At 43.0% G+C, this 26567-nt stretch overlaps 1 protein-coding gene across 1 annotated transcript in view; it reads left to right on the top strand.

Moving 5' to 3' along the window:
* The window catches only part of KDR (kinase insert domain receptor), a 47535-nt gene that overhangs the window by 19257 nt on the left and 1711 nt on the right, over positions 1–26567 (top strand). The window contains exons 10-29 of the mRNA XM_056855084.1: positions 838–994; positions 4072–4195; positions 4860–4968; positions 6694–7038; positions 7234–7380; positions 7909–8040; positions 10468–10574; positions 10993–11128; positions 11909–12013; positions 12329–12442; positions 14173–14261; positions 15193–15349; positions 17315–17415; positions 18244–18366; positions 19121–19232; positions 19834–19933; positions 20965–21070; positions 22387–22538; positions 25802–25898; positions 25997–26085. Of these exons, the coding sequence (XP_056711062.1) occupies positions 838–994; positions 4072–4195; positions 4860–4968; positions 6694–7038; positions 7234–7380; positions 7909–8040; positions 10468–10574; positions 10993–11128; positions 11909–12013; positions 12329–12442; positions 14173–14261; positions 15193–15349; positions 17315–17415; positions 18244–18366; positions 19121–19232; positions 19834–19933; positions 20965–21070; positions 22387–22538; positions 25802–25898; positions 25997–26085 (2602 nt within the window). The remainder of the gene's footprint in view (positions 1–837; positions 995–4071; positions 4196–4859; positions 4969–6693; positions 7039–7233; positions 7381–7908; positions 8041–10467; positions 10575–10992; positions 11129–11908; positions 12014–12328; positions 12443–14172; positions 14262–15192; positions 15350–17314; positions 17416–18243; positions 18367–19120; positions 19233–19833; positions 19934–20964; positions 21071–22386; positions 22539–25801; positions 25899–25996; positions 26086–26567) is intronic.

Raw genomic sequence — 26567 nt, forward strand, 5'->3', positions numbered from 1 at the left:
AACTTCCAGACTCCGCCATGACCAGTTTCACTAATAATCTGCCAAGCAGAATGTGGCTGATCCACAATGGATCAGATGCTTGTCAAACCCTCTTATTTTTTTGCAGTCCTAGTCAAGTAGTGGTAACAGTTAACTGTATGTCGCTGATGGCCTGTTTTTGTCTTGGAGAGTCACAATTTCTACAGGCCTACCAGCGTGGTATAGTGGCCAAGAGCGGTGGTTTGGAGCGGTGGACTCTGATCTGGAGAACCGTGTTTGATTCCCCACTCCTCCACATGAACAGCAGATGCTAATCTGGTGAACTGGGTTGGCTTCCCCACTCCTACACATGAAGCCAGCTGGGTGACCTTGGGTTAGTCACACTCTCTCAGCCCTACCTACCTCACAGGGTGTGTGTTGTGGGGAGGGAAAGGGAAGGCGATTGTAAGTTGGTTTGATTCTTCCTTAAGTGGTAGAGCAAGTCGGCATATAAAACCCAACTCTACTTCTTCTTCTACTACTACTTCTTCTACTACTTCTACTTGATTATCTTATTATCACTCAGTGACTCAGCTGCAGTTGTGAATATAATACTCTGCATATAGCATAGGGTTGGTGATGGCTGCTTCACTTCATAATTGCAGTCACCGATGATGAAGATGAATAAGCAGCTCCATCATATGATTTTTGGTCTCCATAGCAAATCTAAAGAGTCTTTTAGTACTCCTGCCCCCCCTTGTTAAAAAAAGCACACCAATATAACCCAAGAAATATCTTGACCAATAAACAATACCAGTACTAAATGAGATTGAAGGAGTTCAGTAATGTCATTCCCGTATCTATGTTCTTCTCCTGCAGTCCTACCACAGATTGGGGAGAATTCTCTTTTAGCACCAGTGGATTCTTATAAGTATGGCTCCACTCAAGCCCTAACATGTACCGTGTATGCTGTTCCGTCAGTGCCTAAGATTCAGTGGTACTGGCAGTTTGAAGAAGAATGTACTTTCAACCCTCAGTAAGTATAAGATGGCTTTCCAGTTATCTGACATTGACTCGTGTTGGCTGTTGCTCTAAAAATATTCAATTGTTTTAGTATCTGTTTTTCTTTCTTGGTTGGGGTCCATCATACCATGGACACTGCTTTATTGCACAAGGACCCCTAAGACCTGCTGAAAGTACACACTTGCCATTTGAGTGACAATTTAGCACATTATGCATATGAACCAAAGCATTAATATCCTCTAGCAGTCCTAAAACCATGGATCTGCCTTCCCTTGGAGATCAAGGCAGAATAATGTTTAGAAGCACTGGAAATCTGATATATCTAGAAAATCTTTTTTGAATCTTTTTTGGCTTCAGAGATTTCATCAGGCATTGCCTATTCATCAGGCACTTGCTATTTTTATAGCCTTGTAGACTACAAGGTAGCATTAAACAAAATATAGTTTGAGGGCAGCTGCAGGTGGTACTAATGCTGGCCTCCCTACTCCCTCCCCCCTTTTTTACAACTGGTGTTATACGGGGATAGGGTTGTCAGGTCCCACTTCACCACTAGCGGGAGGTTTTTGGGGCAGAGCTTGAGGAGGGTGGGGTTTGGGGAGGGGAGGGAGTTCAATGCCATAGAGTCCAATTGCCAAACTGGCTATTTTTTCCAGGTGACCTGAACTCTTATCGGCTGGAGATCAGTTGTAATAGCAGGAGATCTACAGCTTGTACCTGGAGGTTGGCAACCCTATACGGGGAGGGGGTTGCCTGCTTAGCTCTGGTACTTATTATGCTGCAGCGGGCACTACATTAATTGTTACACATCTGTTTTAACAGTTTCTGAGATTGTATTTAATGGTTTTAGATTTTTTGTTGCTACGTATATATATTTGTGATTTTGATGTTGTTACCCACCCTGAGCCTGGTCTTGGCCGGGGAGGGCGGGTTAGAAATTCAATAGATAAATAAATAAATACAAAAAGTAATCTGGGACTGCCAAGATGCTGAATTTCACATCCAATACCCAACACCAGCACTTCTCTTTTTCTATTCACTACCTCTCTTGGCAGCTGTTTTGGTGCCTTTTTTCAAAAGAAAAATTACTTTTACAGGCATCATGATCGCAGCTAATCAGGGATCACAGTACTAGGGTGTTGACATAATGATGTCACATAGCCAAACAGATTTGGCTATGTGATGACATCACAGAGCCAGTACAGAATGAGGGCAATAATTCTTGTCCCCACTCTGTGAGGGTGATCCTGGCCAATCTGGACCATGTTGGCAGTGTGGTGATGCTGTGTCAGATTTGGCTAGATACAGTATCACAGAGACAAATTTATTCTGAGGGTACTGCTTCCTGGCCTCACTCTGAAAGTCCCTAGTCCCATTCCACCCTCATGATCTGCGAAAACTCATATGTATTTCATCTCCGCCTAGAATACACAACAGCCTGAGTCTGGACCAACAATTTTTGTGTAATTTTGATTATTGTTGTGTACTCAAGTGGCTCTTTAGTACAGTAAATCTAACTTTGGCCTAGAAGAATAGCAGAGGCAGAATAAAAACATTCATTTCCCCCCTTCTTGGCAGCAGACACAACTTCCTGCAACTCTGCTGTGACTTTGTGTATACAGAAGCACTTGGGAATCAGTCCGGTAACATATGTTGCCACCGACATTAAAGTGGTTGATGACTTCCTCCTGGTCCCCTCCCCAATGATGGCAAAAGTCCCACTGTGTCATAGATAGATCCAAGCTAGTGCTGATTAAAAAACAATTCACTGCTAATTTGGGGCATAAAAAAGGCTGTCCTTATTTATTTATTTATTTATTTATTTCAAAAACACTTTCCTGTTTCTCTAGAGGCAAAGGGGGGAGGGGTTTAGCCATGTTGCACCGGTGGAAAGGAATCCCTAGTTCCTATTGTGTCCTGCATGCCCAGTTCTCTTGTGCTGCAATCCTGCACGCAGTTAAGTAGTCGAAATCCAATGGAACACAATGAGATGCCAGCTGTTTAACTGCATATAGGATATGAGCCTTGGTTAGCTGCTCCAGTGAAGTATCTACCCATTTTTCAGAAATGGTTGTTTTTGTTTCGTTTATGCTCTTGACAGATCTGGGTATGTTTGTTCTCATTTCCTTATAGCAATCCACTGCTGAAGACACTGTCTTATTTCTGTGATAGTGTATCTCAGAGGAAGCATCTTGATTGATGTTAGGGAATGACAGAAACAGTTGCTGACCGGGGGCCACTCCACTTCCCTTATCTGAGTTTTGCACCAGGCCAGGCTTCCTTTTGGGATTTTTTTTTTAAAAGGAGTCAGCTTTCCTGTTGTTATTTTCATAAGCGACTTCCACTCTCTTCTTCCTCTAGTGCCGTGTCATTTCCATACACAAGGCCCAGTGTCCTAGAGAAATACTTGAAGGATCCCAGTAATTTCTGTGTCACTTCTCTGTCTTTCTTTTGAACGGAATTAACTCGAATTGTCACTTTTATGAATGGAGGCTTGTTCCCAGAATAGCTGCTGTTCCCTGTGCGCCACCCCCCATCAGTATCCTGGCTGGGTTGACCAACTCAGAATAATGAAGGAATTTACCTCTAGGCTCTGGGAATTTCTATTTTTATACGGTCAAAAAGAAGGTTGGATGTAATTGGAGAGTATTTATTCTCCTCGTCACCCACTCTTCCTCTAGAAGGTTCACAGTGCCTTGCAAGGAGCTTCCAATAGGCTCCAGTCCAGTGGTTACGGTTGCCAGCCTCCAGGTGGTGGCTGGAGATCTCCTGATGGTTCAACTGATCTCCAGGTGAAAGAGATCAGTTCTCCTGGAGAAAATGGCCACTTTGGAAGATGGACTCTATGGCATTATATCCCTGCTGAGATCCCTCCCCACTCCAAACCCTGCCCTCCTCAGGCCCCACCTCCAAAATCTCCAGGTATTTCCCAAATACCTGGGACCCATAATAGTTTGAGGCATCTTCATTGTGTTTCTGCCTCTGTGTTATGAATCTATGTCTTTTACATTTGTTAAAGCTACCGACTAACACCCTCCCCCCCCAAAAAAAGATAACTTTCAAGGTGAATTTTCTGTGATCTTTACCTCTCAGCCAAACTGGACTGGGGAATAATCCTTATGCCTGTAAGTCATGGAAAGACATAACTGATAGAAGAGGTGGAAATCAGATTGAAACAGTAAAAAATCAATTGGTTGCTATCGCTGGGAAAATGAAGGTGAGCTGGTGATTATTATTTTTTGGTCCCTATTTGAAATGCCTTTTAAAAGTTTTGAGTAGAATCTAATGCATTTGATCACACAATCATTGGCCCGTTGATCCTAAATATAATTATGCATTGAAGTGCCCTTAGTTGTACAAGCATAATTCCTGTGGAAATCAGTGTTCTCCCATGGAAATAGGTAGGATCATAGCGGATCTCAGTTTTGGGGAATTTTTTTTTTTTTTACATAATTATATTCAGAAATAAAGCTCAGAAACTGACATCCAGGATGGTCCTGTGATGGAGAGAAATGGACTCAGAAGATCTGGGTTGAAAGTACGCTTCTGTTGTGGATGTTTTGGCTTGGCCCTATGGCAACTTATTTTCTTCCTCCCAATGACCCACCTGCAAAATCAGGCTGATAATGACGTATCCAAAGGACTAGGTTTGAAGGTAACAACAACAACAGCAAAGATTATGTTGAATAGTCCTCTAATTATTGATAACTCAGTAATTTTGAAAGCAGGATACCTAAAACAATGGTGGGTTGTGTTGCTCGGGAATTTACGATAGCCTGGATAGCTATGTGGTAACAAGTTCAGCTGACTTATTGTGCGAGACTCAATTAAGCCCTTTGGCATCACTGTGGCATGACATTGCTTGGTTTGTTCTCTTGTAGACCGTAAGCACTCTTGTAATCCAAGCAGCAAATGTGTCCGCTCTGTATAGATGTGTGGCTAGTAACAAAGCTGGAGAAGGCGAGAGAGTCATCTCCTTTCATGTTACCAGTAAGTATGACTCATGGATTGCAGAAATATTATCCATTAATATGTCTGCCTTTGTTTCATGTAGAATTCCAGGATCTTTGCCTTTGTATACTGTCAATAGGTAAAAGATGCTTCCTGTGTGTGTGAACTGCTAGCACACGTGCACTAAAGTTTAGATCAAGCCAAAATTCTGGAAAATTCATGCAATTCTAAAAATGATATCCTATAATAGTTGTAAATTAGGAATTGGTCTTTATTTTACTTAGAATCCTTTTTTTAGTGTCTTAAACTATTACCGGTATGTTGATTTGACTGATTGCCAAAGTAACAATAAATGCCCTTTGAACTATTTATCCATTTTTTGTGAAATGTGGAAACATCATTTAAAATTATGCCCTAGATCCAACAAAATAGGCAAAGGTTTGTTCCCCATGGAGGATTTCCTCAGAAGCAAGAGTGATCTTCACTGATTTCCCTCCTCCCATCATAGACTTCTGGTTCCCTCCGCATGTTATTCTTGGAGGTCCTCTGTCCCCCAGAACCAGCATTTCAGGGGACGTTTTTTGAGCTGCATCAGGAGAGGGGATGCAAGAAAGTCATGCTCCAAAGGTGGAAATCCCTACTGTGGAAAACCTCTGTGGGATACAAGCCAGTGATCTGGCTTGTATCCTTTGTACCTGCAGGACCGCCTCTCCAGATATACCCTCCAAAGAGCACTTCACTCTGCTGGAGAGAACCTACGGGTGATCCCTGGCCCAAAAAGTATCCAGCTGTCCTCAACCTGGCCCCGGCCTGGGGGAATGCTACGCCTAGTGAGATCAGGGTCCTGCGGGATGGTAAACAGTTCTGCAGGGCCTGTAAGACGGAGCTGTTCCACTAGGCATATAGTTGAGGGAAGCAACAGTTTCCATTCTGCTGGCCTCCCTTCCCTTCTCTTCGTTTTGATTAAGAGTTGCTTGTTAGCTGAGATCTCCCCTGGATGGCTGCCTGACATTGGTTTTTACTACTGGTAGTCCGGCAACGCCTATTTAACTGATGTTTTATTTGATGTAAAGTAATTTTAATTCATATTTAATTATGCCATTTATTGTGCAATATTTTTTGTTGTGAGCAGCTCAGAGCCTGACCTAGTCAGGAATGGGCGGCATACAAGTCAAATAAATAAATAAAAATATATGAGTAGTCTGGCTGAAACCAGCTGCCTAAGCTCAATGAGGGCAATTCTGGTTCAGGAACAAATTTCCACTTCCGGATCCTGGTGGGTATGCATTGCTGGGCTGGAAGGACCCTCTCCAGAATATATGGATAACCCGCAGATGTGTCCTGTTGTATTTATGATCAGCAATGACAGGTCTGAGCGTGTGTGGGGGTGGGAATTGAATCCATTAGCCCCCAATTTGCTTAAAAGAGACCTGTAGTCAGGAACCTAGAGGTGAAGAACCAAAATCCTTTTGACCGTTCTGGGCACTGTAATTTGTTCTAATGAATTATTAGTTAACCTACCTAGATATACTAAGAGTTTTATTGGCTTATAAAGTCCTTTGGTGTGTAGCATTAATACCTTTTTAAAAAAATGGTGCTCATTTCCTTGTAACTTTGTGTCAGAGCATAAGGGAAGGAGCTGGAGATTGGTCCAGTCATGTTCAAAGCATAATCCTGAACATCCCAGCATGAAATCCACTGTGAGTAACCACAGCTGTAATGGTGGCCAGTGTGTGCTCTCCTGATCATTTCATTTCTTCGCAGGAGGCCTTGAAATTAATCTTCAGCCTCAAAGTCAGCCTACTGAGATGCACAACGTGTCCCTGCAGTGCACAGCTGACAAGCTCACATTTGAAAACCTGACCTGGTTTAAGTTCAGCCCTCGGGCCTCGAAGATATATCTTGGTGGGCTGCCGTTGCCTGTTTGCAAGAACCTAGAAGCTCTTCAGAAATTGAATGCTGTTGCTACAAGGGCCAGTGGGGAGAACATTACTATGGAGCTACTCCTCCATAATATCTCCCTCCAAGATAGTGGGGATTATGTATGCATCGCCCAGGACAAAAAGACCAAAACACAGCATTGTCTTGTCAAACATCTCACTGTTCAAGGTAATCGTATGCCGATATTTGGGACTCAGAACCATGATGCACTTATGAAAAAGCTCATATTTATCCAGGGGCTATTATATTATAGATTGTATTTCAAGTTCTTAACCATTAAAATACAATTTAACAGTTGGTCCAGACTTGTGATTCAGTTGCTTTTTCAAATCCTACATTTTAATTTTTCCTTCTTGTAAACAGAACCAGTGGCACCCATCATTATAGGGACCCCTGAGAATCAAACAGCAGATATTGGGGAAACTATAGAAGTGTCTTGCATAGCAAATGGAACTCCTTCTCCTCTAATCACTTGGTTTAAAAACAATGTATCCCTTATTGAAGATTCAGGTGAGAGTCAATGTTCTGTGCTCTAATTTCACCTTGTAGAGTGGTTTACATAAAATGCCCCTTTAATTCTGTTATGCATAATCTGTTTGTTATTGTCTGGAGAGCATCTCTTACATGATGTGCCTTGGTGTCTCCTGATCTTTGCAGTGGTATTCTGAATTTTGCATGATGGGTATTGAGTTTTGTCAGTGCATTAGGTTTGGGGAATCCTGCAAAGAGCTGGATTAGATGACCTTCAGATTATATCCAAACATTGGCTAATTTTACACAAGAGACTTGCTGGAGTTTGGTCTGTGCAGAAGCCACACCTCTTGATTTGGAAAACACCCTCCCCCATTCCAAAGCTCAAGGATTTGAATATTTTAGTAAGATATGGGGTGGGTTGTTATCACTGACATACAGCCTTTTGGCCATGGAGGGAGCTCCTCTGCTCATCACCGTAAATGAAAATGTACACAAGTCAGTGTCTTCAACATACTGCTAAAGGTCAAGTTAAATTAACAATTGCAAATGCATTTCCTCTACAAGGTATTGTTCTGAAAGATGGGAACAGAATTCTTACCATACGAAGGGTGAGGAAGGAGGATGAAGGCCTATACAGCTGTCGTGCTTGCAATATCCTCGGTTGTGCAAAAGTGGCTTCATTTTTTGCAGTGGAAGGTAGGAAGAAATGTGTGATGATTTTACAAAGTATTCCTTTCTACTTCATTTACATGTTATCAGTTTTAACATTTCTATATTATCTTTCTGCTCACTAAGGCCTTCTAAGACCATTCACAATGTGCTGTTCGTTTTATTTTATTGAGCATGCGTCATGTTCTCAATGTAAATTAAATCTTGAAAGAACAAATTCTGCTAATGAAAGAGCATTGTCATGGTTGCTGGGAGCTTTATCGGGAATGAGGGGAAGCAATTTTGCAAAAATCAGGAGCCAAGCAAGGACTCCAGGGGTTGCACGGTAGCCAAGGAAGTGCTAAAGTCCAAACAGGAAGGGGAAAGACAAGGAAGGTGCTGTGATCTTCTATGGGTTGCTCCGCTGATTTTGTACACTGTTCACATGAGTAGATCAGTTACATGAGTCATTTGTCAGCGAAGTCCCAAACAATATAATCGTAAATAGAGATACCCCCTTCTAAGTCCCATGAATTCAATAGGATTAGAAGGGTGTTACTCTGTAAAGACTGCACCGAAAGTCTGTGTCGGTGCATAATTATCCACCAAAGATCTCATCTTACTTCTGAAAACTCAGTTTCCTCTAAATCTTAATATGCTCCTTCTGTATAATTAAAAAAAAAACTAGTTATCTAATTGCAATAGAAACTCTAACCCCAAGTATGATAATCTACTGAATTTTTAACTACTCTAAGCTATATCCTGTTGTTCTCTGAGTCCCCAGCAGGAGACATGCCCTATGACATATTTTCCTTGGATGAAAAGTGACTGTAAATAGTCCTCGTGTAAATATCTGCGTTCCATTATCTAACAAACGTGACTTGTTGGAGGGTAGCGGAATGTGCCTTTTAGAACTGAAAATGTGTTTGTGACAGATTTGTTTTCTGTGAGGGAATTCATGAACCTTCTTTTCGTAGACTGTTGAATGATATAAAAACAACACAGTGTTGTGAAAGACCATTATGATCTCCTTTGGTGCTGACTGTAGAATTTTTTTTAGTGATTATAAACTAAATATGTTTGCGCCAATGTAAAGATGTTTCCATAAGCAAAGTTAGGTTTAGTTACTCTAAAGAAATGTTAACATGGAAGGTTCTTGGCTCACTAACTCCCATCGCTTGGCTGTGAGTCTTAGAACTGGATTGGCATCCAGACCCACATCTGATGCCCAGCCTGTGTTTGCTGCAGAACTCACCCACTTATGGAACTGGGCATGACTCAGTGGTAGAGCATTTTGCTGGTTACTTGCATGCAGAAGGTCCCAGATTTACTCTCTGGCATCTTCACTTAAAGGACCAGGTGGTAGGGGGTATACCCTGGAGAGCCACTGGCAGCCGCAGTAGACAATATTGACCTGGATAGAATGGTGGAAAAGGGAAGGGGGGTCCCCTTTTACCACTCAACATAGGCTATGCTGCAGATTATGGGACCTACATGGACAAAAGTCATGTGGGATGGAGGCTATAGGAACACTCATTTCTGAGCCTTTCAGTGGCCGGGGACAGCATAACCGAGGTGCCACTGCGGCGCCTCCAAAGAGGTTCCCCAGCCGCCGAAATGTTTTAAAAAGCCTTTTTAAATTTAAAAAATAAAAAATGGGCCATTTTGCCCCATTGAAAACAGCGAGGCTGTGCCAGGAGGCTGCGCTGTTTCAGAGGGGGGTGTTCCTCCCCTGAAAGGGGTCAGGAAGCTGCCTACCAGCAACCCTGTCCCCATACCGCCCCAGGAACGCCCAAGGGCATGGGGATTTGTGCCAGCGGAATGCTGGTGGGAGGCTGAGTCAGTGTCCCAGGGCCGCACTGCTGCGCCAGCGCAGGGAGGCCGGCATGAGCGGCCCAACGCCGGCATCTGTGCCTCTCTCAGCGGCGCAAGTGGTCTGGGTGCCAGCACAGGTTGCCTGGATCCCGGCGCAGCCACTTGCGTGCCTCCTGATCTCTTTTTGCCCTAGAGTTCAGGAATTGGCGGTAAGGAAGAAAACTGGGTAAAACTGAACTAAATAGCTTGCTTGATCCAACTCATGGTTTAATCTCCCATTGGGTTCAATGCTTTAACTTTAATTGGACCTGGCCCATTTTGTGTGGTTCTTGTTGCCAGTTGGCTCTTAATGCCATACCAGTATGTGCAACTTGGTTGATTTCATTAACCTCAGTGGTGAAGATAACTAGTATTCTGGACAACACTTAGCTCATTCACCGCAGTTGGACTGCAGTGGGGGACGTGTGTTGAAGTATTGAAGGGCCCAGTCTTCATAGGTGCACGTTTTCCTTGACACATTTTTGTCGTAGTTGATTTGCTGTGTGTTGGGCTTCTAAAATTTCTTTCCTGAACAAGGGACCCCTTTCAGTGCATCAACTGATGACCTATCCAACAGGCTCCCAGCGACTATCAGTGAATCATTCAATTGTTTCTTCTCAGGCACTGATGAGAAAACGAAGCTCGAGTTCATTATCCTGGTTGGGACCGCAGTAATTGCCATGTTCTTCTGGTTGCTCCTCGTAATAATTCTCCGGACCGTTAAACGGGTAATGAAATCATTCTCCCGCAGCCCCATCAGCATCAATCTTGCATGACAAATGAAAACTGACTGGCTGGCCTTTTGTGTTGTTTCTTGCATTGTCCTTAAATCAACAGCCGCATTTTCCCCTGTCAGTACCATCACATTCTTTCCTGGAACTTATGGCCTATACAATTTTGCCTTTTAATTGACCAAGCGTTGGAGGAGGGGAAGAATGGTCCCCTTTGGGGGATATTGATAAAGACAGTCACTAACAATGATTCGTGGGCACATGCCCTGTAACACAGCTGGGGGAACTGCTGGCTCACATTCCTACGGACAAAAACTTTCCACACCTTAGCGTAGTCTCTCAGTATGGCCAATTGCACATTGCCCAACCAGTAAGGATAATTTTATTTAATTACCACTGATAATGCTGTTTTCAGGCCAATGGAGGAGAACTGAAGACTGGCTACCTCTCCATTATCATGGATCCTGATGAAGTCCCTATGGATGAGCAATGTGAACGTCTTCCTTATGATGCCAGCAAGTGGGAGTTCCCCAGGGACCGCCTAAACTTAGGTATGCTTCCCTCCCCTTACGAACAAATGCCCCTTGGCTTTGGAACTGTGTGTGTGTTAAGTGCCATCAAGTTGCTTCCAACTCATGTAGACCCTATGAATCAGTATCCTCCAAAACATCCTGTCATTCAGGTCTTGCAAACTGAGGGCCGTGGCTTCCTTTATGGAGTCAATCCATCCTCTTTCCTGCTGCCTTTAACTTTTCCTAGCATGGCTGTCTTTTCCAGTGAGTCTTTTCTTCTCATTATGTGACCAAAGTATGGTAGCCTCAGTTGGGTCATTTTCGCTTCTAGGGTCAGTTCACGCTTGTTTTGATCTAGTACCCACCGATTTGTCTTTTTGGCAGTCCATGGTATCTGTAAAACTAGGAACTAGGATCTGCTTTTATTGAGCGTGTTAAATAACATGGTTGCATCCACACTTTATTGGATGTTAATGCTATTGTGTTATATCAATCATCGGCAACTGGATTATCCTGCATGGACAAGCAAATCCACTTGCAAACAATTGAAATAGTGCAATGATAGTACAACATCCAATGATTTGTGGATGCAATACAGCTTGTAAGGGTGCCAAGACTCTGCCTTTGCTTGACTGCTTCACCTTCCTTAGAAGTGGCTGCAGTTGAAGGCAAGGTTAGCTTATTGTAGCTTTGATGACCTTACACTACTTCTTTATGGTAACCCTTAAGGACTGAATGGTTAGCTTCCCCCTCCCTGACTGACTGGAGAACAGAAGTGTAAATAGTGCTCTTAATTTTTTTGTTTTTGTTTGAACCCAGGTAAACCGCTTGGCCGAGGAGCATTTGGCCAAGTCATTGAGGCAGATGCATTTGGAATTGACAAAACTGCTACCTGCAAAACAGTGGCTGTGAAAATGCTTAAAGGTACGAATTGAGAAACCAGCCGCAGGAGGTTCCCCCCCCCTCTTTTTTGGATCGTCATTATTTTTCTTTCTTGTTTTCCATACATCCTTGCCTTTATTGGAATTACAAATCTAGGGTATCGGATTATTGAAGAATAAACAGATATAGATTTGGAATCAAAGTTTATGAATTACATCGAACGGTTTTTGGTGTTGTATATTTCTCCTCCTTGTTCAATGGAAGGTGGCAGATTAACCTTTACTGTTACTTTACATGTATCTAAATAGGAGAATATATATCTATATCTATATATAATATATATTTCTTTGTTTATAGAGGGTGCAACCCATAGTGAACACAGAGCACTGATGTCCGAGCTCAAAATCCTCATTCACATTGGTCATCATCTCAATGTGGTTAACTTATTGGGGGCGTGCACAAAAACAGGAGGTAAGCTGTGGAAGATGTGGAACTCAAGCACAAGGAAGAGAAGTGACCAAAATAGATATAACTACTCAGTACAGGGCAAATGTTATAATATTATCGTGTTGCTGGTTGTGTGTGTGTGTGTGTGGGGGGGGCTTCTCCTCTGCTGATTTTTAATTCATTTATTTCTTTTTGGATTTATATCCCGCTCAGTCCTGGCCACAGCCAGGCTCAGAGTAGGTTTACCTCATTTAAAAAATATTACACATTATACGATACATCATAAATAATTTAACACCTAAAACCTCTAGTTATAAAAGCAATTCTAAAATCCAACGACACCCAGTCCATAGGAGGAAGAAGAGTTGGTTTTTATATGCTGACTTTCTCTATCACTTAAGGGAGACTCAAAACTTCTCTTCTCCTCCCCACAACAGACACCGTGTGAGGTAGGTGAGGCTGAGAGAGTGTGACTAGCCCAAGGTCACCCAGCTGCCTTCATGTGTAGGAGTGGGGAAACAAATCCAATTCACCAAATTAGCCTCCGCCGCTCATGTGGAGAAACAGCCAGCCTGGAAGGAAAGCAATCAGGAACCCCCAATTCACTTCAGAAGATTAAGTTTAAACAGGTTAAACGGGGGAAGGGAGGCCAATGATGATGGAAACCATCGCTGCCAACAGCCATAGGCCTGGCGGTTTTGTGCAATCCCAGAATGCTGCCACGAGTCAAAGTACATCTATTTAGTTGTGCCTACAGGGAGTCCACCCACTATTTTCCAGGTCCAAAGCATAACCTGGACTCCAGTTTGTCAAGATGATGTATGGGTGTGGGGGGGGGGGCTGAGAGGCCTTTGAAGGCATGGATCAGTAGCAGGGAGACAGTGGAATTTTAACCCTTTTAAACCATTTGCAATTTCCCTTGCAAGAGTACCAGAAGAGGATAAGACTTGCAATAATGGGTTTAAATTGAGGGCAGAAAGGTACCAGCTGGATATTAAGAATTTTTTTTTTTTACAGGAAGTTGTTTGACAGTGGAATCAGCTATCTAAGGAGGTGGTGAGCTCTCTATCACTGGCAGTCTTTAAGCAGAGGCTGGACAAGCACTTGTCAGGGATGCTCTGATCCTGCGTTAAACAGGGGGTTGGACTAGGTGGCCTATATGGCCCCTTCCAACTCTGTGATTCTATGTAGCTGGTGCTACTGGCTAGGCCTGAGCTAAGTGGCCCCCTGCAGTGTTGGCACAGCTCCTGGGGCTTGCCTCTGCTTGATCCTGGCTGCCAGCAGCCCTTCCCCTGGGAACTTATTCTGTAAGTGACATGGCCAGTCTGCCCCTGAGTCTGAACCAGTATAACATGTACACAAAAGATCACCGGATTTGTATAGTTGTCAGCCTCAGGAATTTCGTCCAACTCTAATTTTCAGCTGTCTATCAGAGAGAAACATCCATGAGAGCAACCGTGGTGTTCTTCATGTACATATTCAGGACCTTTTAAAGGTACTGGATAGAAAGGTTAGAGAGCGTTTAAGACTGAAAATTTCAGAGAATTTATTATTTTGGCCTGACTAGCAGGCCTGCAACTGCTGATTGTTCCAAAACAGAAAGGTAACCCCCTCTCTCTTGGGCCTGGGGCTCTGCCCTTTGTGGTGAGGTAGACCACAAGGTTTGCAGGCATAGTATAGAGAATCATGCTACAAGAAGGGGAAAAATATTTTTCTTTTTTAAAAAGTCATTTGTTTATATTTTATTCCCATAGGTCCACTCATGGTGATTGTAGAATACTGCAAGTTTGGGAATCTGTCAGTGTATTTAAGAAGCAAGCGGAGTGAGTTTGTGCCATACAAGGTAAGGGCTGTGAGAATTGGCGAAGAGGTGCGCCCTGCTTTTTAGTCGAAGTACCTTTTAAAGATTGCCACTGAGAGATCCGTTGAATTTTTCTAAGGACTGGCCCAAGGTCACCTAGTAAGGAGGGTAGCCTTACTGCTGTTGCCTCACTTTCAAAAAATTCTGGCTAAATGTACATTCCATGCAGCACTTTCTCTAAAAAATAAAGGGCATCCCTCCGCAAACATATTAAAACTAGAAATTTGCAAAGGAAAGGGGGCTTTCCAAAGGAAAACTGTGTTGTCATTCATTTACTCGCAAAAGGATGCAGGAGATAGTTGGGACATTTGCACAACCGCTTTCCCCACAGCAATCACAGCAGCAATGCATAAGGTATTAGGAAACATAGCATTTTCTCAGGTGTAAAATATTGCCCCTTGAATGCTCAAAAAAAGTGTTATCGCTGCAACTGTTGTACAGTCCTGAGTTGAAGTATGTGGACTGTGCTCAGCACATTGAAAACGAAAAGGGCAGAGGGACATGGCTTAGTGACAGAGAAAGGGTTCTCTCTTTCAAGCATTGCTGTGGCTCAGTGGCAGATCATCCACGTTGCATGTAGAAGGTGCCAGGTTCAGTCTCTGGCATCTCCAGTCAAAAGGATCAGGAAGCAGGTGGTGTGAAAGACCTCCACCTTAGACCCTGGAGAGCTGCTGCCAGTCAGAGCACTCAAAGCTAGACCAATGGTATGACTCAGTATAAGGCAGCTTCCTGGGTTCAGTTATGGTACCAAAGGGTAACCAATCGCCTCCTTCTTTGTTTGCACCTTCTGATTATGTTGCATCTACTATTTCAAAGACATAGTTTGGTTTTTGCACCGTGATGCTTGCTACCAAAGTTGGTGAATAAAAGTTTCTGTTTCTTTTATTTAAAAAAAAACAACGCCCCTCAATAGACCAAAAATGCCAGATGTAGGCATGGAAAAGACAACCGTGTTGGCGAAGTCCCTGTGGATCTGAAGAGACGTCTGGACAGCATTGCCAGCAGCCAGAGCTCAACAAGCTCAGGGTTTGGAGAGGAGAGATCCTTCAGTGATGTGGAAGAAGGCGATGGTAGGGTTTGTCTTCATCCTTCATTATTTGACAGTGTAGTCCTAAGCAGAATTACATCCTTCTAAGCCCTTTCACTTCCACTGAACTCTGCTTAGGACTGCAGTGAACTCTGCGTAAGATTGCACTTTAAGGCATTAGAATATTAAGAATGAATGGGGATTGAAGGCCTGTTGGTTTGTTATTGCTGTTGCTTGGTAAAGGGAAAAAGAAGCAGAAGAAGAGTTTTTATATCCCACTTTTCTTTACCGTAAGGAGTCTCAAAGTGGCTTACAATTGCCTTCCCTTCCCACCCACCCCAAGAGGCACCTTGTGAGGTAGGTGGGGCTGAGAGAGTTCTGAGAGAACTGTGACTGGCTCAGGGTCACCCAGCAGGCTTTATGTGGAGGAGTGGGGAATCGAACCTGGTTCTCCAGGCTAGAGTCTGCTGCTCTTAACCAGTGCACCACACTGGCTCTCAGTATTCACTACCTTTGTTTCATATGATCCCAGACTATTCACTACCCTATATTATTTTATTAATCCTCACAACAGCCCTAAGTCCCTGTTCTCACTAGACATTTTGTTTCACGTGTGAGCAGTCCTAGCAATTTCCCCAAAATACCCTTGCATAGATATTCATAACATATGATCCAGATGCACATGGATGCAGCAGGCAGCTATTTTCATAGGAAAGGGGGCAGCTATCGTCAGGACTGCTACCAACTATATCTGCAAGCTCTAAACTGTGATCAGTTCATATCTCTGATTCAGTGTGTACCCAGGGAAGCGAGAGGACACAATCCATTCCTCCAGGTCCAGTTTGAATACTATAAACTGGACTCCCAATGCTTTAAGACAAGGCAAACAAAAGACATTGCTTTCAGACAAGGCAAACATTTTGTAAAAACTCAGTGACTGAAGCAGGCGAGCTGAGTCGCATACTACAGGGGAGTATGTAGTTTCTCCAGAAATGCTGATTAGATGTATCTTGGTGGGAAACAGCTTTCTGATTCATCATATGGCGGTGACCCTTAAGCACTCTTAATGCTAGGTACCTTAGTTAGAGGAAGAAGATTAGATTTTGAAATCTAAACTCACTGATACATTAGCTTGAGTAGATTGTTGATGAAGATGTTTGTTTAGAGCTGGGAACTTCTGATTAGGTTTTTGCGGCATTCACTGAGGTAAATCCCTCATGGTCTTCCATTCCAAACAATCCTTAGTAAGCATGGTTTTGAGCACGTCTCCTCCAGTTGAGGTGAAATCATAGACTTTGTAGTTTTTTGAGCAGCAGTGCTCTCTTGACCTTTTCTTTTCAAAGAAGGCAAGATGGAAGCTTTCTTGCTTTTCCTCACTGAAAACTCCAGATGGGTAGCTGTGCTGGTCTGTAGCAGTGAAATAAAGCAAGCATTCAGTGAAACCTTTAAGACTAACAGCATTTATTCCAACAAATGCTTTCATGAGCTCGCTTTGTAAGCTTTTGCACCTGATCAAGTGACCAATACTCAAAAGTAATTATTCTGGAAGGTTGTTAGTCTTTATAGTGCCATGAGACCCCCGCTTTATTTTCCTCATTGAGTTGCAGAGGGTAATGCATGTTGTACAGCTGTCGCTTCCATATACTGGAAGAAGATGAGAGGATGAAGGAGATGAGATGGGAGGGGCTGTGGCTCAGTGGTAGAGCATCTGCTTGGCATTCGGAAGGCCCCACGTTCAATCCACGGCGTTTCCAATTAAAGGGACCAGGCAAGTAGGTGATGTGAAAGACCTCTACCTGAGACCCTGGAGAGCTGCTGCCGGTCTGAGTAGACAATTCTGATTTTGATGGACCAAGGGTCTGATTCAGTATAAGGCAGCTTCATGTGTTCAAGTGAGATGAGAAAGGAGATGAGAGGGTGGGATATAAGTGTAAATTTGGATGTGCATCTTATTGCACAATGTATACAAATCAACATATTTGCCACTTGTTAATTTCCCCCCTCACAGCAGCATCTGAAGATCCTTGCAAAAACTCTCTGACCCTGGAGGACCTCATCTGCTATAGCTTCCAAGTAGCCAGGGGGATGGAATTCCTGGCTTCACGAAAGGTAAGGCGTTTTCTGCAGGGAAGTACCATATTTTTCTGTGTATAAGACAATTTTTTTTCTTTTAAAAATTGGGGGTCATCTTATACACAGAAGCTTGGCCTGAAGACGTTGCCGCAGGCCCCGCCTGTCAGCTGTCGGGCAGGGTGGGTGGCGACCGGTTTGAATGCTGGTTGCCGGCCGGCTAGGGCCACCGGCCTCTTGTTCGCTCTGTTCCCCGCCCGTCAGCTGTCGGGCGGGGAAGAGAGCAACCCGCGAAAGAGGCCGGTCACCCTGGCCAGCCGGCATCTGGCATTCACACCAGTCGCCGCCCACCCCGCCCGACATTAGGGGTCGTCTTATACATGGGGGCATCTTATACATGGAAAAATACGATAGCTTTTGTCAGATAGCTGCTTGCTTCCAGAAACAATGATGCTAAGGATGGTGCTTAACAGAAGTAAACAGAAGGGTGGATCTTACCAGCTTTTCCACCAGTGAAAGAGGAAGAGTGGTCCATTGGGTTCACTGAAAATGCCGTGCTGTGGTTTATGGGACCTACATGGACAAAAACAGTGTGAGACGGGGTGGAGTGCAAATGGGATTTAGGTAAGGTTGAGCAGAAAAGCTGGTGGGATCCATCCCTGTGTACTTGTCCCATAAGCTGCTGAGGGGAGGGCATCGATGTCAGCCCCTTGCTCATTCCCACCGTTTTAGTTTTAATTTAATTTTAGTTTAAGCTGCACCTACAATGGGGCTGTAAAAAGGGTATACCAGTCAAGGCAAAGCTATGAAAGTGACCAGCCCTTCAGGAGAACTTCAGTGATAGACTGGTTTCTCATCTCCTTGCAGTGTATCCATAGAGACCTGGCAGCTCGCAACATCCTCTTATCAGAGAACAACGTGGTCAAAATTTGTGATTTTGGACTGGCCCGAGATATCTACAAAGATCCCGATTATGTGAGGAAAGGAGATGTAAGTTTTAGCAACTGACTGAACTTCTGAACCATTCAATGGGAAACGGCATCCTAGTACATATTGATTCCCAATAAGGAATGGGTTTGATTCCCCCATTCCTCCACATGAAGCCTGTTGGGTGACTTTGGGCCAGTCACAGTTCTCTCAGAAATCTCTCAGCCCAAGCAGAGGCAGGCAATGGCAAACGACCTCTGAATGTCTCTTGCCTTGAAAACCCTATGGGGTTGCCATAAGTCACCTGTGACTTGATGGCACACACACACACACACTCACACACAATATATTGAAGGCCTGTCCCTTACTGTCCAGCCTGCCAGTTAAGATCCGCTTCTCAAGCCCTACTCTCTGTGTTCCTGCCAGAGACGGCATTTTAGTGGCGGCGCCTCACCTTTGGAACTCCCTGCTCCTTGACGCTTGCCTAGTACCTGCCGTTCTTTTGGGCTCCAGGCCAAAACAGTTAAAAGCCTGGATTAAAAGAAATAAGGGGTTCCACCTTTTTTTAGCTGTTTGTGGTCTCCTCCTAAACTGAGAACAATTTTATAGGGTTTTTTTTAGAGTGCACAGTGATTATTTTATGCTGTTTTTCGCCCCTGTCTTGTTTTTATTTACTTGTTTTATGTTTATATCGACCATGTATAATTTGTTATGATTGTATAGTGTTGTTTTTATTTGTAAGAGGCTTCAAGCAGGAGTCTGGAAAGGCATATGAATTCCCTAAATAAATAAATATTGTTGTTTGTTAAACCTATAGGCCAGGCTTCCCCTAAAGTGGATGGCACCAGAAACCATTTTTGATCGAGTGTATACAATTCAAAGTGATGTGTGGTCTTTTGGTGTACTGCTGTGGGAGATCTTTTCATTAGGTAAGTCACATTTCTTTGCTCACTAAAATTCTCAACCTTTGTTAGTAGTAGAAGAAGAACAATTGGTTTTTATATCCCGCTTTTCTCTACCTTAAGGAGTCTGAAAGCAGCCTACAATCACAAAATATAGCTCCTCTTTTAAAATTATGGTGTAATTCAGCTACTCTATTAATGTACTACTGTGAATACCAAACACTCAATTTTTTAAAAAAAGGTTTGGTTTGCTTTACTCTGTTGATCCTCAGTGAGAAGCATGATGAAGAATTAGCTGAAATTAGTGATAAAACTCCCATTGATAACTATGGACCTTGGGTTCATCTCTAGTAAATAGACAAATTTTTTGAACCCTCTTCAGCTAGGAAAATAAGCAAATATGGTTGAGATTTCTCATCTATCTGACTGGGAAATATATAACTTGGCAAAGCTATTGCTTTAAAAGCTGAAATAAAAATCCAGACATTTCAGAAACATTTCTGAATATTGCTCAAATGAAGTTGTGTTTGCCATCCAGTATAAGTTTTTATTTTTATGAAAAGAACTGAGTTGAACATCCAGGTCAGAATTCTTAGCAGCTTACTAAAAAGTACAATTATCATTTCAGGAGCATCTCCTTACCCTGGTGTAAAGATTGATGAAGAATTCTGTAGAAGACTGAAAGAGGGAACGAGGATGAGGGCCCCAGACTATACAACGCCTGAAATGTAAGGATGTTTAGTGGTACAAAGTTGTCCGCTGCAAGTGTGGGTAACTCATGGTGACTGGGCCCCCAAATCCTTCTGACAGACCAAGCAGAGTAGCATCCTTCAATGAGCTTACAGGGGTACAATTCTGTTTAGGACTGCACTGTTATCCTGCTGCTAACATCCAGTGGGCTCAGGTACGAATGGGAGGGAGGGAGGACCCAACAGCACAATCTGAGCAGCATCCTTCTAAATCTGTTGAAGTAAATGGCCGTAGAATGCTGTAACCTTGTTTAGGTTTTCCCTGCAATTTATTAGTCTCTCTTGGGTCATTTATGCATGGGTACTTTCACTCATGTTCCCCCCGGTCTGTCTCAGTTGTTCCTTGGAGTTATGCATGAGTTTTCCCTCCATTAGAGATGACCTCGCTGGTAGCCCTCGCAATGTCCAGGCCTTCCCATTCCTCTGTTAACCTGATTCTTCCCTCTCCCCTGAGCAAAGCCCGGGTGAAATCCCCATGCATAAGGCAAAGTGCGGGACACCCAAGCTGGGTTTTGCTCACAGCCAATTACAAAGCAGCATGTCCAGAGGCAGGGATTCAAATGCTTCCTGCTTTCTTAGAGCTCTTTCTGAGCACAAGAAAGGCCTTTTAAAACCGAGTCTTGGATTCCCCCCCTTTTAGATTGCTCCTTTTTGTTGTCGTTCTTAAAATGCTTTTTTATGTGGCAATTGGGTTTGGGGGAATTTTCTCTCACAGTAAGCACTGCAAGTAAGCCAGTTACAAAGCAGCATTTAAAGGGGTGGGGACTTTGAGCTTGGAGATTGCTGGTGCATAGATTTCCCAACAGGAAAGTGTGGGTCCATCCAGCAACGAACATCAGGTAAAACTCCCATGCATAAATGACCTTGGCCTTCCTTTCTTTGGAGGGAAGCAGCATAGTTTTGACTGGTTCCCTGCTTTGTTACCAATGGCAGCAGCCTTAGAAATAAGTGAAATGTGAATTAAAAGTGATTATCATGTGGTTATTATTGCTGCTATCTTGTTTCTTCAGGTATCAGACGATGTTGGATTGCTGGCATGGAGAACCCAAACAAAGACCCACTTTCTCAGAACTGGTGGAACATCTGGGAAATGTATTGCAAGCAAATGTTCATCAGGTACACGGGTGCTATTATTAGAAGGGGCAACAGGATGAAAAAATGCACCATGAGCTGCAGCCCCTCTTTCATACCATCATCAATTATTTGAAAAACAAAATCATCTGTCTCCACTCATAAACTCTGGAAATGCAACTAGGAGTGTGCAAAAAAAAAAAAAAACAATAGTTTTTGGATTCAGGTATATTGGACCCAAAAATATTGGAATTTCCAATATTCCCAAATACTAAATACCAGTATGGTATTCGGATTTGGTTTTTTCAGGTTTCTGAATTTTTCAGGTCCATTATTTCCTATGGGGAAACTTTCTGGGTGGCTGGGGGTTGTTTTTAAACCCAAAAAATTTCAGGGACCAAAATTTCAGGGTAGCCGTTGGTGCCTGTCCTTTAAATAACCCCCAAATTTCAAGTAGATTGGACCAAAGGGTCCAGTTCTATGGGCCCCTGGAACAGAATGCTCCCAGCCATCCTCCATTATTTCTTATGGCGTGGAGAAAAAAACCCCTCCAAGCTGCTTCCAGGTTAAAGCCAAAACTGCAAGCAGCGATCACTGGTCAAGTGTCTCCCATGGAAGAACCAACTCAATAAGCCCAACAGAACCATTGCAGAACCCAGTACTCCCAGCAGAACCACAACCCAACGGGCCAAGCCAAACACAACCAAAATCAAACCAAAGAATCTCTGAAGTGGAATCTTCAGGTGGGGTAGGCACTTTTGCAAGCCTAACATAACCCAGTTGCAGAAGCCCAACAGAACCCAGTGCCACTCTGGCAGTGCAAGCTCAACAAGAGTAATGTCAAACGAGAGAATCTCTGCAGTGGAGACCCAAGTGGGGGGGGGGTTTGCAAGCTCAACAGAACCAATGACAATGCCCAGAGCCCCAGCAGAACCCAGTGCCATTGTGGCAACTCAAGCCCAACAGGAGTAAAGTCATATTGGAGAATCACAACAGAATAAATCCAAGTGTGGGGGCCCAAAACAACTCTGGCAAAGAAAAAAAAACCTTGAAACTAACAAACAGACTTGAAATAGACATAAGCAAGCTGATAGAAACCTTAGGAGACACAAAAACAAAGAAAAACAGGGAGGAAGAAGAAACCATCTCAGGCACCTAAAAATGCTGGCTCCCAGTCTTCCTGGTTAATCCCAAATATTTCTGGGATTTTTCGGGACCATTTTTTCAGTATCCCCCAAAAATCCTGCATGTATGTGGGATGCCAAAAATACCGATGTGGTATTTTTCAGGTATAAGTTCGGTTTGATTTTACCTGAATACACATCCCTGAACCCAACACTATTTTTGGCTGTATTTTACAGGATGGTAAAGACTATGTTGTCCTTCCTCAAACTACACTGCTGAACATTGAAGAGGACTCTGGAGTCTCGCTGCCCACCTCACCTGTTTCCTGCATGGAGGAAGAGGAAGTGTGTGATCCCCAGTTCCATTATGACGACACCTCAGGAATGAGGTTTGTAACACGATGAGCTTTCCATTGGGAACATTCCATTGGGAATGGTAGAGATTTTTTTCCCTAGGATGTGTGTGTATGTGTGTAAGGACTTTGTGGTTTCTCATTATTTATATTGGGAATGGTAGAGATTTTTTTCCCTAGGATGTGTGTGTATGTGTGTAAGGACTTTGCTGTTGCTTATTATTTATATCTCACCACATTCAGAAAGTTAAAAACCAGATTTCAGCCCTGTATCTGTTTCTCCGTGTTCGAAGATGAAATTCTGCATGCTACAAAAAAGTCATGAACACATGAAACACATGAAGCTGCCTTATACTGACTCAGACCCTTGGTCCATCAATATCAGTATTGTCTACTCAGACTGGCAGTGGCTCTCCAGGCTCTCAGGCAGGAGTCTTTCACATCACCTACTTGCCTAGTCTCTTTAACTGGAGATGCCAGTGGTTGAACCTGGGGCTTTCTGCATGCCAAGCAGATGCTCTACCACTGAGCCACAGCCCCTCCCCTGAAGTCTGAAGCCAGTGTGAATTTGCCGATTTGTTTCTGTTTAGAGTGTTTCGTACTTTGACTTTCTAGCAATGGTGGTACCAAAGCCAGCTTATAAAACTTGATGATAAACAAATATTACTTAAACACATGACAAATATTACTGATTGTCAGCAAAAGAACCCCAAACATGTCATGCCACAGTGGTAGGTGGGTCCCAAGTTCTCATGCAATTGATCGGTCTCACTCAATTGACCGATCTACTTGACAGCAGATAACGCAATATCCACTTCTCAGAAAGCGTCATTAGCTGTTTTATCCAGGGAGTGATGTATTTATTTCGTGCAATAATATTTTGTGGACATGATAAAACAATGTGGGCTAGGGAGTCTTATTTGATCCACACAAAATGAGGGTTTTAGTTATATCTAGGAGCAAGGTTCTCCATAGCATTTTTGGGGAATCAAAAACATCTTAGGATTTGAAAGTATTAGAGATACGATCAAGTTACTTGAAACCCCTAGATGCACACGTAACAGGACAGTGATTGATGGCACTTTGAGGACATTTGTCCTGGTTCTCCATTTATTGATTTCCCTACAGTTTGCTCTCCAGCCTACTCTTTTCTGTTATTCTGCATTCCGTTGCTTCAGTTTTTACAAAAACTCTTAAATGCCCCTCAATGCGTTGCTGGCATTACCCTTTGCTCGAAGCTAGGGCATGGTTGGCTGCCTTTAAGCTACAACTTAAGCTGCGCTTTAGCACTGAGGGGCTCCTAGCTTCTCTGAAGCAAGACCCTTTTAAATCCTCATGGAAAAAAATCTTAGATGAGAAATTGTCATTGTTGGGCTTCTCGCAGGATATGTTATTAGATCTTGGGGAAACTGAAGCTTTCACCAAAATTAAAAAGGGCATTAAAGAGCTTGATTATAACAGCACTACTTTTTGTGCTTGCCGCCTTTGTTCATCCCAGTTCTTCAGAATACCACCACCACATGGTTTGCCTGCTTATACTTACTATTTGACAACTCCTCGCCTTTCTAGAGCCTTCTGTTTAGCTAGACTGAATGCTAACCCCTCTATGGTTATGCAGGGCAGGATTTTGAATATACCATATCCAGACAGGACCTGTCCTTGCTCTTCTGGCTCTATCGATTCATTAGCTCATGCCCTCTTGGAATGCCGCTTTTACGAGGAACTTCAATCACATTATATCTCTCCCCTTTTAACATATAAATCTAATGCCTCTGTGTCTGACATAATGCCTTTTTTACTAAGTGACAGGGATCCCAAGGCTACATTGTCAGTGGCAAGATTTGTTTCAGTCCTTATATCCCTCAAACATTAGATATATGCTGCTCAAGATCAATGGATCAAGGAGCTTCTAAGGGATAAAGGAAAGGAAAGGTTATTCTGCATTAGTGAAAGCAGGGGAGGGGGGAGTCTCTACTTTATTACTTCTTTAAGGGATCTCAGTTTTTTTATTCTAACAAGAAACAGAGAGAAAGCGGGAAACTGCAGGATTTACTAATTTATTCCAGAAATTCCTCAAATCTACTCATCCCATGGTAACCACAGTCTTAAGAGAGATGTATAAACTTTCATTGCTTTTGGGGGAGGGGATGCATTTCTTTCTGAAAGCCAAAATCATTTTCTAGCATCACCCTATGACTTTGGTTCAAATATGCAGCCTAATGACAACAGGGGTTCTGGTCGACGTATCAGAGAAGGGTCTTTTTTAGATACCGCCACTAGTCTTGTTGTGGAACTTATACGAGGCAATTCAGTTTGAGATGGTAATTGCTACAGCGTAACTCGTCTCCCACTCAGGTGATGGCCCTTGGCTCTGGGATCCTCTGTGACGAACATATGGCGTGTTGGTTGTCACAGAACTGGGAACGGTTCCAGCTCAGATGGTTTTCTTTGGAGAAGAGCCGTTAGGGAAAGGGGAGTTGTGTAGCATTCTGTGCCAACGCCAACAGTTTAATAGGAGGAAAGAGTGCTGAGTCTGCTGCTGCTGTCTCCAGTTCAGTTAGGGGGTCTCAGAAGTAGAGTCCAAGGAAATAATTATGAGTGTAACGTAGGCTTCTTTGTTATACTTTAAAAACAAAAACAGAACAACATGCCCAGTTTAGAAACCAGCAGCTGATTTGGGGGCGGGGGTAACAGTTTTTCCTTTGTCATAAACAGTTCTTTCCTGGGTTAATTTAGGGACAAATATTTTATGCATCAAAAGAACTAAGGTCAGTTTCATATAAATGCTCTTTCTTGTGAATTTAGATCATGCTTGTGGCAAACGGCATGACTGTGTTTAGGATTCCATTGATGGATAATCTAAGTCCATTGAAAATTACTTGCCCTAAATTCAAGCCAGAAACCTGCATGCCGTTTTTCAAGACATATTCACAAAATAAGAAAAGCCATGGATATGTATTATGAAATTATTCTGACAAGTGGGTTAACAGGGGGCATGGTTTAATCCTGATGGAAGGAAAAACGTTGGGGCAGTTGTGATGTGTAAGTTTCCTGACTGAAACTTTCTCTATGAAAAAGAGGGATCTTTTGCAGTTTGTCTAGGACAGGCCTGTCATGAGTTGTGACCTGCTAAGGCCTTTTTATCTGTGCCAAGGGGACAACAAAACAAAGTTTATTGAACATTTGGTCTTGTGGGTCCTAAATTCTGCAAGCTTCCATTGGACAATGATGTGAATGTCTGCAGCAGATAAAGATCTCCAGTCTCCTATCATCTCCATTCCAATGCTTTTGTTTTTCAGTGAGCTTCACAAAGGAAGTATAAGAAGGAGCCGTCCCGTGAGCATAAAGACCTTTGAAGATGTGCCTGTAGAACCACTGGTAAAAGTGGTTCAAGAGGTAAGTTGGTATTGTACTTGATATTACTTTAGCTGTTTTATCCCTTCTTGTGTTTTGATCTCAATCACATCATGGCCATCTCTTTTTGGGCTTTTAAGGATAATCAGACAGATAGTGGAATGATTCTTTCATCAGAAGAGCTCAAGACCCTAGAAGAGGAAACTAAACTGTTGATGTTGCCCTTTAGGTAAGTTGGTCAAGCAAAAATAATGTCCATTCCAAAAGTTTTATTCAAATATTGGTTTTAACCATCTGTAACTATGATGGCTCTGAGTTTGATCCCAATGGAAGTTGGTTTCAGGTAGCCGGCTCAAGGTTGACTCAGCCTTCCATCCTTCAGAGGTCGGTAAAATGAGTACCTAGCTTGCTGGGGGTAAAGGGAAGATGACTGGGGAAGGCACTGGCAAACCACACCGTAAACAAAGTCTGCCTAGTAAGTGTCGGGATGTGACGTCACCCCATGGATCAGGAATGACCCGGTGCTTGCACTGGGGACCTTTACCTTTTTAACTATGATGGCTATGTCTTATTGTTTCAAATATTTATTTATTTAAAATGCATCCTCATCTTTCCAGATTCATTTGAAACAGCCAACTCTAAAAGATAGGATAAAAGTTACAATAAATCCACAAAGATTAATGATAAAACCAAGATTCGAAGACCAAAAAC

The sequence above is a fragment of the Euleptes europaea genome, chromosome 9 (genome assembly GCF_029931775.1).
Source record: "Euleptes europaea isolate rEulEur1 chromosome 9, rEulEur1.hap1, whole genome shotgun sequence".
NCBI classification, from domain to species: domain Eukaryota; kingdom Metazoa; phylum Chordata; class Lepidosauria; order Squamata; family Sphaerodactylidae; genus Euleptes; species Euleptes europaea.